General features: G+C 38.3%; 1 protein-coding gene across 6 annotated transcripts in view; it reads right to left on the bottom strand.

Moving 5' to 3' along the window:
- ATP8A1 (ATPase phospholipid transporting 8A1) overlaps positions 1-20,325 on the bottom strand; it is a 222,501-nt gene that overhangs the window by 166,955 nt on the left and 35,221 nt on the right. For 5 of the 6 annotated variants that reach the window (XR_012131751.1, XM_037002854.2, XM_037002856.2 and 2 more), the window contains exons 2-5: positions 15,278-15,392; positions 13,943-14,042; positions 12,892-12,990; positions 7,512-7,557 (exon numbers count right to left, since the gene is read on the bottom strand). Coding sequence is in view for 4 of the 6 variants with exons in the window: in XM_037002854.2 (XP_036858749.1) it covers positions 7,512-7,557; positions 12,892-12,990; positions 13,943-14,042; positions 15,278-15,392 (360 nt within the window). In the remaining 2 variants the exon portion in view is untranslated. Of the gene's footprint in view, positions 1-7,511; positions 7,558-12,891; positions 12,991-13,942; positions 14,043-15,277; positions 15,393-20,325 lie in introns of those variants that run through there. The other variant, XM_073237686.1, reaches the window with a different exon arrangement.

Raw genomic sequence — 20,325 nt, 5'->3', positions numbered from 1 at the left:
GCACTGAGTTATAAGTTTAACTATGCAGAGTAACATTTCTTTGCAAGTAGTACAGGCTTACTCAATGGGTGGTGTCACCTGGAGGCTTGTTAGAACTGAGGATTATGTTTCTACCCTTTCTAATCCCCATTTGCTTTGTTCTTGAAATACAAAACTGGAATGCAGAAATAAAGACTGGAAACATAGCTTCTTCAAACTGGAGGCTAGATTAATCATAGGCTTTAGAGAACAATACAGAATTCTGGTGAAATTAAAAATCAGCTCACAAACACATAAAAAGGTTTCTGTACAAAGGCTTGCATACTGGCCAAGAGAAAGTCAATGATACAATTCATTGTTGTCTTTACTTCAGAAATAGTTCCTAAACGTCCAACCATAGCACAAGTAAAAGAAACAGTATCGCATGTACTATGCTGGTGACTAGCAACCTAGTTATTTTTAATCACTGATCTCTGACCCAGCTCCAACCAGGTTTGCAGGAAGCAAGAAACGATGCTAGGTCCTTTGCTGAGCGTTTGGCTCGCATGGGCCAGACGTACACCTTTTAACCTCTAGAGCGTAAGAGCTTGAGAAGGTGAGGCATAGAGGAGAAGGTTAGTGATGTCCAGAGAAGGGGACCGAGGGCAAGCAATAACGGAGTTAGGAGGACGGCCTGTCTTATGGTGCTTTAACAGCTCCTCCTTTTAAAAGCGAAACTCCTCCACCTTGCCTCAGTTCCAGCCAAACATACCTGCTGTAGTCCCCACGCAGGCCAATTAGTCAGAGAGTAAGCATGGGAGAGCTCAGATTTCAAACAAACACCTCAAATGTAGCCTGTTTTTACTTAGCAGGAGACCACAGAACAGCTTTGTTGTAATAGGTTTTCTGAAATGAAAGCAGTCTGCCAGCATCCCTTGGGGATTCCCTAGTCAAGGGCCCTGGAGAGATAGGCAGGCTGCCTGGCCTCCATCAAATGCTGTATGTGTACAGGTGCTCACAGAGGGCTAAGGCTGGCTTCTCTGAGAGAAGCTGTCATCCCCCAAATGGTCTGCCACTGGGGCCATTACCCAGTCACTGGGTGCAATTCCTGAGCAATCAAGCCTCTTCTTGAAGTGTGTCACAGAAGCAAGTTATCCAAAAGGATGCAGGGTACTACCAATGTCACAGAGGACAGAGAAACCACAGAAAAGGCAGTATGCTCCAATTTCCATTTGGGAATAAGCAGAGAAGAGGAACTTTAGTGCATCGAGAAGGTAAGAGTGCTGCTAAGACTACGGAGTTGAACTGGGGCAAAGAAGGAAGACAAGCATGCCCGTATTAAAGCATCAATTCAATTCACTATGCAAACCCTTACTTTGAGAGACAATTTTAAGGCAAAAATCTCTTTATAGCACAAACTGACATTACACAAAAGTCTCCTGCATGAACTTGTCTAAAGGTCAAATTAAACAACAGCCTGCTTGGCATCTACCCACTGAAGAGACAAAGGGAACTTCCTAAATTCTGCTCTTGTCCATATTCTATACACACATTTTCAAATAGTTGATATAATGTCTATCAACTCATAAAACTTTTAAGAATTCTTGACAATGAGATTCTGAGGCCTCATGCAAGGCCTCCAGAAGCTCTAGGGGTGAGTCCCAAGATGCTGTGGGACAACCAGTATTAAAAAAAAAAAGTATGGGTGAGATGATGTGGTCAGTGTACAAAGGTCAGGCAATCCCTTTTTCTCAGAATGTTTTCCCTCAATCTTGCTCACAGAGTTATGAATCATTTGCTTTTGACTTAACTGAAAAATTCCTTGAAAGAAAAATTTCTACCCACTGCCTCCCCAATCCATCATTCCACCATTCCTTGAAATCAGGTTTTAGTCCTCATAGCTCCATAGCCACTCTCCACTCCAGGTTGAGAAGTGTGACTTCTCAAATGCTGGATATAGTGGGTGTTGAGGTACTGGTCCTCTTTTATTCATCAGCTGCTGGCATTTGACAGCATTTCCCCTCTGTTGCCAAGTCCTGTTGTATCTCTCCGCTGTGTATTTTCCTTTGCCTTCTCTTAGTCTCCCTCCCTAATTAATCAAGTCAGTCTCTCTCTGTGCCTCATCCTGCCCCATCCCCATACAGCTGTCAAACTCTTCTTTCAAAAGTACAACCGGGAACCCGGCCACACCCTGCAGTAATTCTCTCCAAGTCCTTCACCCTGGTGTTCTATGCCTCCAAAATATGAGTCTGACTTACCTTGCCCATCCTTGCCCCCACTGCTCTCTGACATGTATCCTATGCTGTGGCCAAAATAGACTATTGGCTATTTCCAGAATATATCTCAGCCTTCCCATTTCTTTCTGGATCATGCAGTGCTACCATACTGATGATAGCTCTGCTTACTCAAGCCAACTTGCCCTTCACATAACTCAGATGACATTTCTGAATCCTCACCTCTTTCATTCAGCCTTTATTAGTTTTCCTATCTTACATTATTAGCGAGCATCTTATCTTCCTTACCAGATGATAATTTCCTGTACAGCAAAATGAAGACTGGTTTCTTTCTGCCTTGATTGCACTGGGTCTTACACATGGGAGATGTTCAATAAAGACTTACTGATGTGAAATAACAAATGTTCTAACTTTGAGTCACACCTGTTTTTTTCCTCTCTTCCTTTATGTCCCTAAATTTCCTCAGGAGGTTTTGCTTCTCAGTGTGCAATTTTTATTTATAGGACAAATGAAAGACAATCTGGGGTTGTATTTCCCCACAAATAAACACCTCTTCTCCATCCAGAGCTATTGCTGAAAATATCTAATTAGTTCGTTATATAACCCTAAAATCTTTGCAATAATTTGAAAATATTAACAATCTTACAGGGTCTGAATACTTTACATAAGCCATATATGAGCTCAATTTTGAAGTCCAAATTTTAAGATCATAGAAACTTTAAGATCATGGAACACTTTCCAAGAATTGTAATAGGAAGTCAGTGTACATGTAGCAGAGTATAGGTAAGTCAGTGTATATGTGGCAGTACATATGTTCAGGCCTACTGGGTAGGTCAGATGTGGGGACACCTCCAGGGAGACAGAGAGGCAGCACCCTGACTTCTTCAATAAGCTGGGAAACTTATGCTATTTTAAGTCCCTTAGAAAGGAATGAACTCAACCAGATGGAGTCAGCCCTGTTAATTTTAGGCTTAACAACTTAAAATATATTCAAGCCACACCAACTCAACACCTTTTCCACAAATGACTTTATGGTGAAATGGTTTCCAGTGGAAGAGAAGCAACTCTGTGCCTTGCAGGGAAGCAGGCTTGTTCTTGGCTATCAGCCACCACCCACTCAATTTCACTTGTGAAAAGGCTGATGTCACTCCTGGGAAGGAAGGTGTAGGTGGGGATGAGATTACTATTTTTAGCTATGTGTGTGCCTAGTTTAAAAGAATTTCATGTTGTTCTTTCTAAATTAATTTAAAACAGAGCAGAACTGCTTTATCAAATAAAGACATTCTAATCTCATCCTCTGCTGTACAATAAAACAAGTTATTAAACAATCTAACTGCAGCAATGGTGGCCCTTCATTCAACTACAGTATCAAATCAGGTTGTCACTGGGCTGCTGGATGGCACAGGTGCCTCCCATATAGTTGCACCTGTGGGACGGGTACATACCATCCTGCAGGACGGGTACATATCATCCTGCAGGGACCATATCCAAACCTGGGATTTTAAAAAAGCAAATCTATCCCATTAGGAGGCATTTTTTAATTGTAATTTTTAAGATCTTGAATATCTTTCTTGGTTTGCACCCAAATCCCATCCTTTCCTAGACCTGTCACTCCACTTGAGATATTGTCATGCAAACCATAATAGCATTTCATAAAAAATAAAAGCATATGTTTACAATTTAAAAGGAGAACTAGCTGGAGGTGGAAGGGGAATGGGGGAAAAGAGAGAACTAGCTTAACCACCCAATAAATTCCTATGGGGATTGGCTTCAATTCAAATCTCATAATGATAATTACAAATTGATATTTTATAAATTTTTGCACAGCTAAATTTGGCAAAACAACCCAGTGTAGGGAAAATAATGTAGACACCTGGAAGAGGGTACATCCAATATTGTGAGTTCAAATATTGAGGGAGAAATCAGAGAAAATGAAGGTAAGTTTAGATGCAAGGAAAATCAGTTAATTTTGAATATGGCAGTGCTCTGGGGGTTTGGGTAATGAAAGTGATAAGTGGACACAGAAAGCAAAGCAAAATAAAATGATGACTTAATGACTTCAACAGAGAAAGTGAAGAGGTGGGAAGAACGTCTATCACTTTAGTATTTTATCAGTGCCCGTAAAAGTCTGAGACACTGTGTTTTGAAAATACTGCTTGCATCCTAGATAATGAATTTGCAAGAAAGCTACTTTCTAGTTTCTTCTTATCTATACTCAAGTATCTATACAGAAAGTGGTTCATTCACTCATACAGAGCACCTACTAAGGATGGTCATATAGGCTAGGAGCTATGCAGAACACAAAGATAAGGAAGAGGGGTGACCAGCCCTCTGCAGTGTTCCTATCTGTGCATACAAACCTTTGCACAACAGAAAGACAGGAGCAGAGCAGCAGTCACAGTTCACTGGGATAAGCAGACCACAAACTCATCCAGACTCACTCATACTCCCTAGACATTGAAGCATCATCAGTTTACTCTGCTTTCCCTCAACAACTAGGTCCTCAGAGAACAAGACACAATTCTGCATTTGCCAGCTCACTGAACCATATACCTAAGCAACTTACGGATCTCCAGGATAAGAAATGGCTTGTTTCCGAAAGTGCTGATGATAGGCTCAAAATGTAAATTTTATAAAAATCCTAAGTCTGGTCCAAAATCCATCATTTAACCCTGATTGGGTTCATTACTTGGTGAAAATGAGGCATCAGGCAGTACCAGTCTACAGTTAAATGACTGAACCATAAATGCAATGATGGATTTATAGTTATGAGGTCACTAAGGAGTGACAGAGAAAAAAATCACTCTGGTGACTCAAATGCAAAATAAGGAGAGAAAATACTCATTTCTCTAAGATTACAGAAAAATTAATACTTGAATCTGAGGGGCAAGGTATCCTCTTACATATTACATGGTCCCAGTAAACATTTAGAAAATGAAAATTTAAGTTAAATCCTTCAAATGTCTTTAAAAAAATTAGTTATCTGTCAAAAGTATCCCCCTTCCCACTCCTACATCAACTCCTGCCTCAACTCACAAAAGCACACTGAACTTCATTCTATTCTAAGAAGAACAAATGGCTTTCCTATTAAGCAATTTGAGTTACCTCATAGCTACTCAGTATCCTACTCAAACATTTCTGTTATCTGCTATCAACTACAAAACCAAAAAGACAAGTATTGAAACTAGTCAAAGAATAGAAAGATACTATTCTCATAGAAAACAATTTCAAGCATCAAACTAAAAGCCATAATTTCTTGGATATGGGATTTCCAAGTATTTGCTGACTTGAAATGGTTTTTATAGATGTAAAGCCCTAATATTTTATTTCTGACATGTTTTATACACACACACACACACACACACACGACTTCTCTCTCACTTGCCTATTCTTCATTTTTAGCTATAAAGCTAATCCTGTTAATCCAGGATGAACTGATGAACCAAGAAATCATAAAGAATATTTTCTATCAATAGTAGACAAAGTATTTTTGCCAAGTAGGTAAGTACTTGGAAAATTGGAGAACCCATCAGTACAAGATACGGTGGCCTGAAATCATTGTAGCTTTTATGGTTTCTCTTCTGTCATGCAATGTTGACTTCTTGGACCAAGGCCTGAAAATAAATAACTGCTAGTCTCTGAAGATAGGGACATGCTGCTACAGGATACATTATGTATTGGAAAAACAGTTACATATTTTTGGTACAAAAGCTGTTACTGAATATTCTGAGCAACACAGCAACAAATGCAAAAACTGCATATTGCCAAAAATACCAATATTGAAACATCTGGGTTTTTCCCTTTTACTTTCTATAGTTGTCCCTTCCCACCCCAAGTCCAGAGTAGCTTTGTCCCTAGGCTTCTAACAGCACCTACTCCATTTCATCCTGCTCTCTATCTTTAATCTACACATCCATCCTGTCTCTTTTTGGCTTGTAGAGCTTCAACAGTGACTGAGTATACTCAGAGAAAGTTGGAATCTCCTTGGTTTGGCATTCAGGGTCCTGTACAATTTGACTGTTTTAATCATGCATTTGTTTCCCTTTGATGTGAATTCCCTTACTTCATCTGGTGCTCTGATAATGGTTCAAACAAAGCGGCCAATAGCCTTCTTCATCTCTGTTCAGGATAAACTCTCTTTCCCCTTTTCTCACTCAACCCACATGTAAAATCCTTCTCAGGCACCTCTGCCCACGCAAAGTTTTCCCAAAATTCAAGATCGAGCTCAACTTAGAGAGCACAATTTTCTCTCCTTCTTTTAAATCCATGTAGCATTTGATATAGGAACCACTACTTGCACAAAAATCTAGAGACATTGAGATCACACAATCCAAACCCTTCATTTTCTACACAAGATCATTTCTTACCTGTGCTTTATACAGTTCTCATCTTATACTTTTTTACCTGTCATGTAATAGGTAATATAATCTCAGCAAATATTTTGTGAATTTATTAGATGATACTTTAACAAATTACCGTCCTCTAATGGAACGAAATATCAGCAGATAATCACTTTGGAGGAGGAGATGCAGGGCATTTTGACAGGGTCCCATAAGAATCCCAGCAGTATAAAAATACTGTTTTTAATTCCAGCTAATTTTGGCAGACACGGCTGATCCTTATTATATCAGGGAACTTCAGGGAGAGAGAAGATTCTCAGATGGGGTGGGCTCAGGGGTGGGACAGTATCTCTATTTCACATGTTCCTGGGTGTATATGCATATTTAATCTGAAAGCATAATGGTCTATTGGCTTGTGTTAAAGGTAGTTTTGTTTTGGGCTACCTCAATATAAGACCCATGACAAAAGAGCCGTGTTGGAATGCCATGAACTTCCCAGAAGCTAGCCTGATTTTAACTGCTGTATTTATTTCTGGAGGATATATACCATCTGCATGTAAAGTATAACTCAAAGTGCTTCCAATATGCCTTTTATCTAAGTAACATCACATCAGATTATTTTTCTGTTAATGTTCTCTAGAGTAACATCTATAGGTCACAAACAAAACACAGACATTTTGCAGCACTTAACACTGTCAAAAGAACTGAAGAATTTATTGACAGTACTTGGGAGCACATTGCTATGAGGCGCTTAAATATAGTAAAAATGTTCCTTTTCAAAAGTATTACCACTGTAAATCACTCCAATGTGAATTTAAGTGTCATGCTAATAAATGGCGACAAAGTAAGAACCCACCCTGGAACAAATACTTAAAAGATGCACAGTATTCACAATTGAATTACATTTAATTGAAGTGGTTTGTATAAATTACTAGGGGTGTATTTGACAGATACAAGAAATAAAATGTAAAATTCCTACCTTGTGTCTGTTTCTTGTTCACTGCATTATCAGCTTTATGTCGTTTCTAAAGTTTAAAAGCAAAAAGAAAAACCATGAAAAAGTGGATGAGGTTAATAAACCAAACACAACAGAAGAGGGATTTCTTTTAACTTATGTTTCTCAAGACTTCATCCTTTGATGCCCATATTAATTCTATAAGCATCTGGGGCTATGGTGATGGAAAGAATCATAGGGTATACAGGGATTTTTAAATGGAAAGTGAAACCCACAGCATCTTGATATAATACTCCTGAGAGCACAGGTGCGTGGTCCTCAGGGGGACCTTATATATTTATGATTGAACTGTATTGTACAGGTAAGATTAAAATTTTAACACACAGGTAAAGTTTGAACTGAAAGGCTGTTTTAGTCTTTTGCTTAAATAACTCATTTAAAAAAGACTACCCCTGGGAATTATCTATAATAGCTACCATTTAATAATGGTACTGAAATATTTTCAGCTTCTTATGAAATTCATTATCTGAGTAGGTCCTCTATAATTTAATGATACATTGATGTCTGAGTGACTAGAACCAAGTACATGTACCCTTTGCATGAAGCCTCTTCTATCCCCTACCTGTCCCCCGCCCACCCTCTTCCCACCAAGGAAAGCCACTGAATTACATGATCCTTTTCTTCTTCCTCCTAAAGGTACCAAAACAACTAAATGGTGAACAGGTGACTTAGTCTAAGTCTAGGTGGGTGAATTTGGGGGGTCATATAAGCCAGGGTTTTACAGCAGTGAGAGAAACAGAAGGTCAGAGGAAAGGTGAGAATGTGAGTGGCCAGGGGAAGCTATCTTCTTTGTGGCTCAGCAAGAGGTTTTCCATGGTTTCTGGCTGAACTTCCAGCATCAAGTCTGACACATCAGCCTCCTCTGACACTGCAGAAAAGTGTGGAGTGTAATTAACTCTGAGCTCAAACTTTCTTATATAAGGCCCAAGATCAGATTTAGCTGCGCGTACCTGACTGTTAGGGGGGTTGGAAGAATGTAAAATAAACGAGTTCCTAAGTTTTCCACTTGAGAAGAAACATGGTTTTTAGAATCGCAGAGCACATATGAACACATTTTCCAAGAGAAAAGCCTGCAATTGTGGATAAGCACTCCTCCAAGATAGCAACACTCAGGAGTGGCATAATAGCCGGCAGTGAGGACTCAGTTCAAACACAGCCACTGAGCTGCACAAAATTCAAACGGTATTCAAAATGCCTCTGTGGAAGGCTTGTTGAAAATGATTCTCTGCCATGTCCATACGCAGGAACATACTACAATTCCTGTCCAGAATAAAACACTCACTAATAAAAATGTCATAATATAGACTTTTAAAAGGCAAACTATTACTTTCTAAAAGTAAGCATTTGATTGACCAACAAATGTTCTTATATGAATTTAAAAGTTCTATTAAATTTGTAGTCTGTAGAGAATATTCTGCAATTGACACAACCTTTAAAATACTTACTCTTCTTTTCTTTCTTACTAAAGATCTTAAGAAAATTAGAAAAGAACTCAAGATAAATTTTGGTCCAAGGCAAATTTAGGTATTTGAAGGAGGTGCAAATATTTCCAAAACACTACCTGACAATGGCTAGACTTCCAACTGAAGGAGAAAAATAAAAGCTAATTAATGAAATGTTCCACTGAAACAAGAAATTTAATCTCAGTGAAACCTAAGGAGATACTGAACAATACTTTCCATCTACAGAGAATTCTTGTGCAGGAGCATCTCTTTCCTTAACCTTCCCATCACAGAATAAATTAGGTTACTTGTCAAAACAAGTGTGTTGAATATACATAAGGACCTACAGACAGGCAGATTCTAATCTTATGACTACAAAGAGAAATTATCTATATCCTAAAGAGACTATTCCTTCTAAAACTAACATCTCAGAAAAAATAGTTATTCTGAGTTCAAACACCTTCAATGTCCTCTAATCAGAATTAATTTAATATCACCAAGAGGTTGTGAATTATTTAATATTATCAATATTTGAAAGTGTACCAATAAACTGTGTGTATAAATAGTGCCATGAACTTTAAGATACTTAAGTATGCAATGTTGATATTCCCTTCTCCTGGGAGCCCTTCCCTCCCTGCACATTTTTTACCACATCATTGCCCAGGTACACCTTGGCTCTCTTTGTCTTCTTGTTATTCAGTGATGGAATTCCTCAAGGTTTACTTCTGTCCCTCTTTGCTTTTCACTCTACAATCTCTTCCTAGTTCACTCATACTTGCAGTTTCAGTTATAACTGATACATAAACATATACCAGCCAAGATTCTCAGCTGAGCTCCAGACGGGTTCCCCCAGTTGGTTCCCTGACATCTCCCTCTGGCAGTCTCAATTATTTAATTCTTGTAATGATTGGGGTGGTTATTTGATTAATGTCAATTTCCTCTACTAGACAAGCCCCATCACGGCTACTTTTACTTGGTAGCATATTCCCAGTATATGGCCCCTGAACATTATAGGTCCTTAATAAGCATTTGTTTTATAATGAATAAAGTTTATCAGTATCTAAGTTAACAAGCATATAGCAAAGAAGGCATGTTGTTAGTGGTGAATATTATCCATTTAACAACCACAATTAACCCTTACCATAAGAATTGGCAGTTGATGTGATGCAGTTTTTTAAACTAAAAGTTCCCCATCAATTTTACAGTATTTTCAAGTAAGTATGTATGTCATTTGCTACTTACATACAAAAATAGGAAATATTATATTAAGCTGTCCAAAGCATCAAGGGTTAAAATGCACTGGGGTGGCTAAGTCTTAGGTAGCTCACCTGGAGGTAATTCTTACTGGTTTGTATTGTAAATGTTTATTAGACTACAAGGGAAGGTTTACTAGAATGTAGGCTGTTTTATTCACTGCTGTAAGAGTGGTAGATAGTACTAGTCTCCACCAATATTGAGTTCTCCTCTATTTCCATGAACCTCCCTTTTGTAATTCACATTTCTAATATTGGGCTAATTTATTAATATTAGCCCAAATATTAGCTCTAATATTAATAATTCTAATATTGGGCTGTAAGCAAATATGATGTGCACCATTTCTGGGCCAAAACATAGAAGTAGTGAGACCTCTCTTTTCTTTTTTCCTGTGCTCTGGTGACCCCCAATATTTCACAGAGCAGAGCCCTCATTCAGCTGCAACCCTAAGTAAATACATGAAAAATGGTGTCTTCAAGCCCTCCCTTCCTCCTAGACAAAAACCTGTAGGGTCTCTGAGTATGCGAAAAATAAACTTAGGTTTAAGCCAGTGATACTTGGGACAGGGTTCTCACTGCAGCAAAAGTTTATCACATCCTGCCACATATCCTAATGACACTTAAGTATTGCTTCACATATTTTTGTTGAACGAATAGATGTTTTCATTATAATTACTGATAAAGACATTCTTTGTCTGACTATCTAAGATATTTGATTTTTTCCTTTTTTCTAAGGAGTAATATTTCAAACTTTCTATCACCTTATACATCGATATAAATTTGTTAAATCATTCTTACAGACAATTTGTATTCAAATTCTTAACACTGATTTTATTGGAGAACTACTTCAAATGATACTATTATTACCCTTTTATTATTATTACATCTTTCCAGAACTGCCTGATTTAGCTTCTTTCTATACTATTCAATTATTATATCCTGCCAATAAAAGTTCTTTTAAAAAATGAACTTTGGGATACCATTTTGTTTACTATTTATTTTCATAGAGAGAGGTAGTAGAAACCATAGTGAGACTGCTTATAGTTTTGCTAGGGAAAAGTAGAAGAAAAGATACGAGAAGCAGCTTAGAGCAGTGATTATCAGGTGGGGCTCTGGAGCCAAACTGCCTTGTTCTGACAGCCCCAGTTATTAGCTGTGTGACCTTAGGAAAGTTATCTTACCACTCTGTGCCTCTTCTCCCTCATCCATAAATTGGGGGTAATAGCAATAATCCTTTAAGGGGTTTTGTAAGATTCAAAATATGTAAAGTACATAGAGCAAGTACACTGATCCAGAAGCTCAATAAATGTTATTAATATTATTGTTGATGACTTGCCACCATAATACAGAGTAAGGGCACTGGATGGGAGAGGGTTCTGATTCCACTGATTTCTTAGACCAGTTACATGATCTTTCTAAGCCTCAACTTCCTTACCTTTAAAATGGGATTAATATCTATCTTTCAAAGTGATTGAAGGAATTGAATTGAAAAACCATTTACAAAAACAATACCAAAGTGCCTAGTAAATAACAGATGCTTGGTGAAAATTAGGTTAAACAAAGGCAAAGAAAAGGTTACAGTAAAGACCATTCTTCATGGACTGCCAAACCCAAGTACAATTAGGATGGTAGTAGGTCTGCGTGGAACAGTACAGGAATAAGAAGAGAGTCCCTTAAATTTTCAGCTAGTGGTCTCCATCAGGCATGTCATTTCCCATCCAGAGGACTATCTTGTTTCTCACACACACACACACAGCCTCTATTTGTGCCCTTAGACACTTGGATATCACTGACACTGATGATCTGCATGGTCAGTTAACCCATTTGTTATGGGTCTAGTGATGCTGAGGCTCATGTGTCCTTAATGAGATTCCAATTTGATTCTCTACAGAAATAACATCAATGTTTATACTTTAAACTGTAGCTTTCTTAAAAATGTCTCAGTCTTTCCTCACTTATTTGACTTTCCTAACACTTAATAGAAGGTCACTTCAGATAGGCAAAGTATTTAAAGTGCATGGAAAAAAAATACTGGTTTCCTCAACTAACGTAGTTAAAATACAATAAAATAGAGAAAGAGAAAAGCCTGAATTTATTTGGGGGAACTTATTTTATAAAGGGGAACTAACTCCCTTTTCTTTACCAGTATAGAATAATAAAAATAGCAAATTTGTGTCACCTTCTTTTAATATAATAAAAGGAAACTTATGACTACTAAAATTAAATGAAAAGGAAGCAAAGGTATTTAGTAAGGGGTAAACAATGGTATATAATTTTAAAAATAAAAAATACCAAAAAATCATTTATGTGTAGATAATTTGGAAATTACTGTTTAACTTGAATAATGTTTCAATTGCAAATGGGGCACAACTGAAACTTATGTTGAAATACAGCTTCCTCAGTCACTTATTACATTCTAATTAATTTATCTTCATTACTCAACTACAAAGATAAGAAAACACTATAACAAGTTTTCTATGATATTAATCCTACAGAAACTGACAAAAATTAATGGCAAGGGTGGGAGTCAAACAGGCATTTAAACTGCTTGTGCCAAGAATAAAACAACAAAAGATGAAACTAAATTACAATATATATATAAAAATAACAGCCATAAACAACTTGTTTATGAAAAAATTAAATACTTACAATATCTTCTATGATCTCTTTGATAGCTGCCACAGCTAAAATAAATAAGAGAGGAACCAGTGTCGTATAACGACCTGTTGGTGACACATCAGGTATTTGCTATTTGAAGGGGGGGAAAAAGAGAAACCCTGTGAGAACCAGCGAGTTTATAATATATTTAAAAATAACAAAGGTAAGAGTGCCTCCTGAAATATGCCTCACTGATTTTAGTATCTTGGCAGACTGACAGTGGGTGAGGCAATTTGCTCCTATTAGCAAGGCAGATCATGTTAATCAGCTTCAGGGCAGGCAGCTGTATGTAGGGCTAACTCCTACCAAGGGGGATTGGTTAAAACATACAGAATATTCATATACTAAAATATCAATAACCATTAAAAATGATATTTTACAAACACAATGAATCACATGGAAAAATATCCACACATTATTATATGGATAAAGCAGTCTATAAAACAGGTATACTCCATTATCCTCTTTTTGTAAACAAAATCAATAAACAATACTTGGGAGAAAAAGGAAAAAAAAAAGGCCAGAAGGATATAGGATATACACCCAAGTTTTAAGAGAGTAGTTGCCACTGGGTGGTAGAATAATAAGAGTTAAAAATTTTTTTCTTTATGCTGTGTTGTGTTTTCTAATTCTTTTTACAACAAATATATGCTACTTTTTCTCAAAGTGAAACATTTTTGTAAAAAACAACTAACTCAAATACAAAAAGGAACAAGTTTTAAAATAGTAATTCTTGTATTCTACGGTTCAGATTTGACAGTGTTACTAAAAGAAGTATTTTAAGAAAAACTCCCATTCGTCTTCACCACCCAAAACGAACAGTCCCTGTCACATCAAATTTAAAGAGTGTTTAAGATGAAAATCAATCAAAAGGCTTGAAGAGGTAGTAGAATTCTGTCTTGTAGGAGTAGCCAGAAAGGTCCACCCAAACCAGCTTATATCTGTGTTTAGATAAGCTTTGGGAGACTGGTCCTGGGCATAACAAAAACATTTACTAATATCTGAACATCTGACTTTGACCTAAGATTTTATATGACTTTACCTGAAGCAGTGCAATGAAGAGAAAAAATGAATTAGCAGCTCTTCTGAACTGAGAGTAGAGAAATCTTGGAAGGAAGGTGATTATGTTGTATTTTGCCGTGCTAGAAAACAAAAATGAAAAGTAGCATAAAACTTAATTACTCCACAATCAGCACCTGTGTTTATAAAATTCTATTACTACCATATAAAAAATTAGATGATGAATATTTGCCCTCTGTTTTAAACTATGAGAAAACTGCAAATGGTCATTAACCTAAATGAAAAAGAGTAAAAGGAACTGTCTGAGTAAAACAATACTAAGAGTTTAATTTTCTGCATAACATCTTTTGTTCTTTTTGGTCCATTAACATTACTAGGAGTAGCTTACAAAAAAGAGCAAGTTTAGTTAAAAATAGTAAATGGTTTGTTAACAGAAAATAAAATCTTGCCACAAAAAATCAGCAATGTAAGAAAGATTAGAAACTTTAAATAGAGATGCCTTCCCTGGATGATTTCAGCAAAATGGGAGTTTTCTGGGGTTCTGTTTGCATTTTCCTCCCTGTCCTTCTAGGAATGTGGCTAGGACTACACAGAAACACACCAGCTATTTCCACATCAGTAAGATGTCATCACTGAGGTCTTGGAAACATCCAATCATCCTCTTGTTAATTATACAGAAAAGAGATGAAGGGGCACATGCCACACTCAACAAACTGAGAAGTTACTCTAGAATTTGAAGTTGTAAATACTAATTTTAAATGAGCATTTCTCAACTCTAGGAATTTTGCAATGGAGAAATGCTGGGCTAGTATGGTGGTGTTCACTTGGCTCCTGAGCTACTTCAGTGAACAGTGCCTGTAACAGGGGTACTTTTGTATTATTGTTGGAAGGAAAATAAAATAGTTGGAGTAATTTTCATAGCCCTGCATTCTTCAACATCATACTACATGGTGGAACTCTCAAAGCCAATATGTAAAGACTATTTAAGACAAAGGAGTTCTTGGTGAAAAATTACAAAGACCTCTTTAAATGTTAAAATGTGTTAACCCAAAACAATAATTCATTGTTCTATTAACAGGATTAAGACAAAGACATTTACCCATGACCAGCATTCATTATTCAGACACTAGATGTAGAATTGGTAAAGCTTATCCTTTCTGCTCCTTCCTGCTTCCAGATTCTTAGTAACAGCTCTTTACTGGCTAGAAGATGGAGAAACATCTGATTTACACTGCCTCCAGTTAGGTCTCAATAATTAAGCGATTTAACTGAAAGCTTTTTTCGAGTATTTTTGTCTTGGTCTGAGCAGGGTGCTGCTGTGACAGCTGGTCCCACATCTGTCTTTGGTAGGTCCTACCTCACATGGTTATTGCAGAATTTTGTCAGCTGGGGCTGGTTGATGAATATAGTTCGCACTTCCTCCTGGTCAGCCAGTGAAGTCTTTTCTGAGACATCATCCGTCTTCTCATAACCTTAAAGAGAGAAAGTCTTCTTACTTGGCCAAAAATGTTTTGTTTTAGGTGTTCCCATCTCTGAGGTCACCCATACTTTCTAAGTGCAACCTTTCCATCTTAAACTTTGTCCAAACTTTCAGGGTATCTCTCCTTGCTGAGGTGGCATGTACTTTTTCTTTCTTTAAGTAACTCTAAATAAAACTTTTACTCTCTTCAAAAAGAAAAAAAAATGTTTTGTTTTATTATCCAAACCAGAAACACATTTCATAACTATATATTCTAGAATCTAAAATTTATTAAAAGCTACATGCTTCCTCTCTTACTGGTTGTTTCTTTTATAACGAAAAGGAAAATCCCTATGTCTAGTATTTCCATTAAATTTAAAGGGCAGCATTTAACAGCCATGTAAAAACTGACCCATTTCAAAAGTAGTAATATCAATTTTCAATTTTTCCCCATAAATATCCAACTTATTTCCTTCCATTACATAAGAATGTATCCACAAGTAAAAAAAGAAAATCAAACTGGTTTATGTACAGCTTAGGTAAGACTAACAAGACTGTTAACTTAAAATATTTAAAAAAAATTAAAGCACACACATTTAAGGCTTTTCTGCTTTTGTTTTGTTTTGGGTGAGACAGAAAAAAGATAAGCATTAAGGTTAAGTAGGCAACCATCATGATTATCTAACTCACTGTGATCATCTTAAGCTTTCCACTAATTCAAATAGATGTTCACAATGAATTTTAAATTTCCTAAGACCACTTTAAGTAATCTCACAATTACTGTAACAATACAACAGATTCAGGCAACTTCAGTGGGGTAACACCTTTCCTAACTACATATTCAATGTTGGTAACACTTGTAAAAAATACAAATAAGTCCTAAAAGAACAGAAAAAATTTTAACTGCTTTTTTTTTTTTATCTTCTCATGAGAATTCAGTGAGACTGGAATAGATTGGTCCCTCGCCCCTTTCCTGGACAGGATCATGGCCAACATTACCTTATTTCAAATACCCATTTTTCTTCTACTTTCTTCCTAGCCAAAGGCAACTACTCCATGGGACCTGGGGTGTCTTCTGAAGCATTCTGGACGCAAAAGGCAGTGAACCTTCTGTGTGTTCCCAGAGCCCTTGGTACCCCTCTAGTCCCCAGAAAACACTTACCAACAGGCTTTATTGCTGCCTGCTTGTGAGTCAGTCTCCCTCCATCCGAACAGGAACTCTCTGGGGCCATGGATGGTGTGATACTCATCTTTCTAACACTACTACCAACAAACAGCAGGTACCCAATAAATGTTTGCTGAATAAATACCAGATGATAAAGGAGTGGTTATTCGGCTGTTATTTTTAGGCCAAGCAAAAACTTCTCCACCCACTGATAAAGACACTAGTGATGGCCCAGTGCTGGTAACAAATTCTTCAAGAAAAACCTGCCTGTGGGGTTCCGTTGCTATATGAGATCAGAAAAACAATTTGGACTCTCTACACAGGAGAGGCATGTGAGCTTAGGGGCTATGGGGGTGAGGACTGGCGCAGGGTGTGCAGGGGTGTGCACCCAGAGTGATAGTGAAGTACAAAGGACAGGGAGGCAGGGAGGCCCGGTGCTGAGAAAGCATGCACGCCAGCACTCCAAGGGCCTCTCCTGCTCCTGAGGAAGTCTGGATCACATCCTCGGCCTGGCAGGGAGCTACTGAAAGCTTTCCAAGTACAGAGACAGAGCAAGAGTCACATTTTATACTCATCACTTGAGGTCACACGGCTCCAAATTAAGAACTGTCATATCCATTTTACAGTTTTAGACACAGCAGCTTTGTTGGGGGTCACATGGTTAATAGTTATCTTTCACTACATTATGTTTTAAATTAGATGCAAGCTTGCCCCCCTAGTTTTATATAATCAACATTTTTCATATGGATTGCTATAGACTGAATGTCTCCCCAAAATTTATATGCTGAAATCAAACCCCAATGTGATAGTATTAGAAGGTGGGGTCTTTGGAAGATGATTAGGTCATGAGGGTCATGGGTAAGTGCCCTTATAAAAGGGACTTCAGAGAGCTCCCCAGCCCTGTCCGCCATGTGAGGTTATAGTGAAAAGACATCTGTCTGTGAACCAGGAAGTGGGCCCTCACGAGACACTGAGTCTGCCTATGCTTTGATCTTGATTTCCCAGCCTCCAAAATTGTGAGAAATAAATTTCTGTTGTTCGTAAGCCACCCAGTCTATGGTATTCTGATACAGCAGTCCAAATGGAATAAAACATGGATTATCAAATAGCGGCTCATTAATCTTAAAAATTCTTGAAAATCTTTTATTAGGTTTTTCTTGATGACAGCACAGAGACCATAGTGGCTCCTGGCACCTCGATTGGACAAAGAGCCTCAGGAAAACCAGCTCTCCACTCTGCTCTGAAATGATGTCTTCAGTTGTACTTCTGTAACTGGACCTCTGAGGGCCTGTCCCTTGGATGTTCTTAGCTGAGAAGTTAGGTGTTACTCCTCACCTGACATATCCATTTATCCTGGGGTCTCAAATGCTGCCTGTGGAAATGGACATCACATGCTGTCCACACATATTAATTTGTATTCAAGAATTTCTATGGAATACAGGGCTGTCCTGGGACAAAGAGATTAGAATCAACCCCTTCCCTTAAATGGGAATCAGAGTAGTTAAAACAATCCTAATGAACTAGCAGAGCCTCAACCAAGGTTTGATAATATGGGGCCTCTGAAAAAAAAAATCACCAAAATGAGGTGAAAAGTCTAGATTAACTGGTGACTTGTTTTTGAAAGTAGGGTCAGTAAAGGGGCTGGATGGTTCCAGGCAAAGAAAATGGCTTATTCTGTAGGCCTTCTTCATTCAGGTGCCATGGAAAGATGGTACACATGAAACTGAGTTGACAAAGCAAAACCCTTGGGGCTGAGGCAGTGGGATTCTCTGAGCAGGTGTGATACTGAAGGGGGGAAGGTTGTCTGCCCTGAAAGCAGGGAGTCAGGCACTCAGCCAGGGAGAGCTGGTGGCCACTTCCACCCCATCTCCTCAGGACCCCAGAAAGCTCAGCCACATATCTTCCTCCATCAACAGTAACAGACACCCACAGGCACCTGAGGTCCCCTTGCGGGATATCTGACAGCCAGAGGCTGCAGGAACCACCTTGTGCTTACATCTGATTCTCTGCTCCTAGAAGGTGGTACAAGATAGCAGTGAGCAGGTACAGCAATCTATAGAGGTCCTCAAGAGTATGTCAGTGAATGCACCCAACCTCAGAGATGCTCAGGAATGTTCTGTGGAGGTGTCTGGGAAAAAGCCGGGCATTCATACTAATTTGGAATTTAAGAGCTTGTTATAATTAGAATTTCCTATGAACTCTTACCTTACATTGCAGAAACAGGCAGGTTAGGACTGGACATATCATTCCAGACTCCCTCAGCATCTGATGAATTACCCCACTGGTAGTTAGATGATATGACTCTAACAACCTTGGGCAAGCACAGCTTAGTGGACCCAATTTCACAACAGCAGAAGAGGGGCCGGTAGAACCAAAATCTTCACAGTCTGTTGGAACACTTTGGCCATGGGGCCATGATCCTTCAAATCTGGTGGCCAACATTTCTCTCCCTTCTGCAGAGCTGAGAGCAGTGCTGCCAACACAACCCCTCTGGCTCACCCCTTCCTGACCACCTCCCGTTCTGACTGACGTTCAGTCTGCCAGTGGGATTATCTTCAAACCCTACAGGCCTAGACTCAAATCTGCCCCTCTTGCAGGAGACTGCTTCATTCACGTGTCAGTCTTATAAAGCTGTAAGAAGACAAGCTCATTTCCTCACTTTCAAGTTTTTGGGGGCATCTCAGTATGAGCCCCAAGTACAGATACACAAATCTAATGATGAGAGTGACACCAGACACATACTCCCTCACCATATTTTGGATTCCCCAGGAGTGTCACTTAGACATTCAACCCAGCGTCCTTCATGCGTACTCAGTCATTGGACATCCACTAATAGCATCGTAACTCTTCTTAAACTAAAAGTTCTACAGTGAAACTGTTGGGAGGCACATTCACACACCCATGACTTTAAGGAACAGAAATGAGCAAGGCTCAGTGGCGGCTTCTGAAATACCTCAGCTTCTTTCAGTGTTGCGCCCGCCAACGTCTGTAATGTCTTAAAACCAGCCAGAATCAAGCTAGTCTCCCCAAATAAACTATTCTAGACTAGCTTTTATTGAAAGAAGGAGACTTCCTTATTTAGGCCAAACAGAGTAGATAATGAGTTAGTGATTCAGAATTCCGGGTTATCTTGAAAATTCCATATTTAGCATTTGTAGTATCTCCCCTGATTATTATTTCCCCCAGCAGGAAAGCAGTTTTGTTTTCTGAATTGTGGTTTACTACTTCAATTAAGGGCACAATTACTTAGTATTTGAATGATAAATGACCTACTATGAGCACACAGCAAACCAAGCCCAATTCTGCACTCTTAGTTATAAAATGACCAAACACTATTTCAGGACTTCTGAAGGACCAATAATTTCAATATAGGGAAATCAAGAGTCACATATCTTTAAACTACACTGAATGTGCTACAGGAAGACATTACTTTGTATTACCTAAGAAGGGTATATAAGGAACATCCTCCTGGTGACCATCTCAGTTTCCATCAGTAATTTTCATTATTGAGAAAGTGTAAGATGCTGACGGGCCACGCCTGAAGTGAGCAAGTGTTCATCTTCCTCTAAGAATGCTCGATAATTGAACCCACTCTGTGGTGTGTGGTGAGTTCCGGCTCTTCTACTGATGATTTATGTGACCCTGTGTGAACCACTTAATCTCAGGGTTAGTCTCTTTCCTTGTAAAATGAGGAGGGTAGAATAATAATCTGATGTCCTCTTCCAGCCCTGAAATTCTGTAAAATTAATATCCACTAGGCACCAGGAAAAAAATGTCAATA

This window comes from Manis javanica, chromosome 5, assembly GCF_040802235.1.
Source record: "Manis javanica isolate MJ-LG chromosome 5, MJ_LKY, whole genome shotgun sequence".
Taxonomy (NCBI): Eukaryota; Metazoa; Chordata; class Mammalia; order Pholidota; family Manidae; genus Manis; species Manis javanica.
The sequence above is the reverse complement of the archived record's forward strand: the minus strand, read 5'-3'. Positions and strand labels throughout refer to the sequence as shown.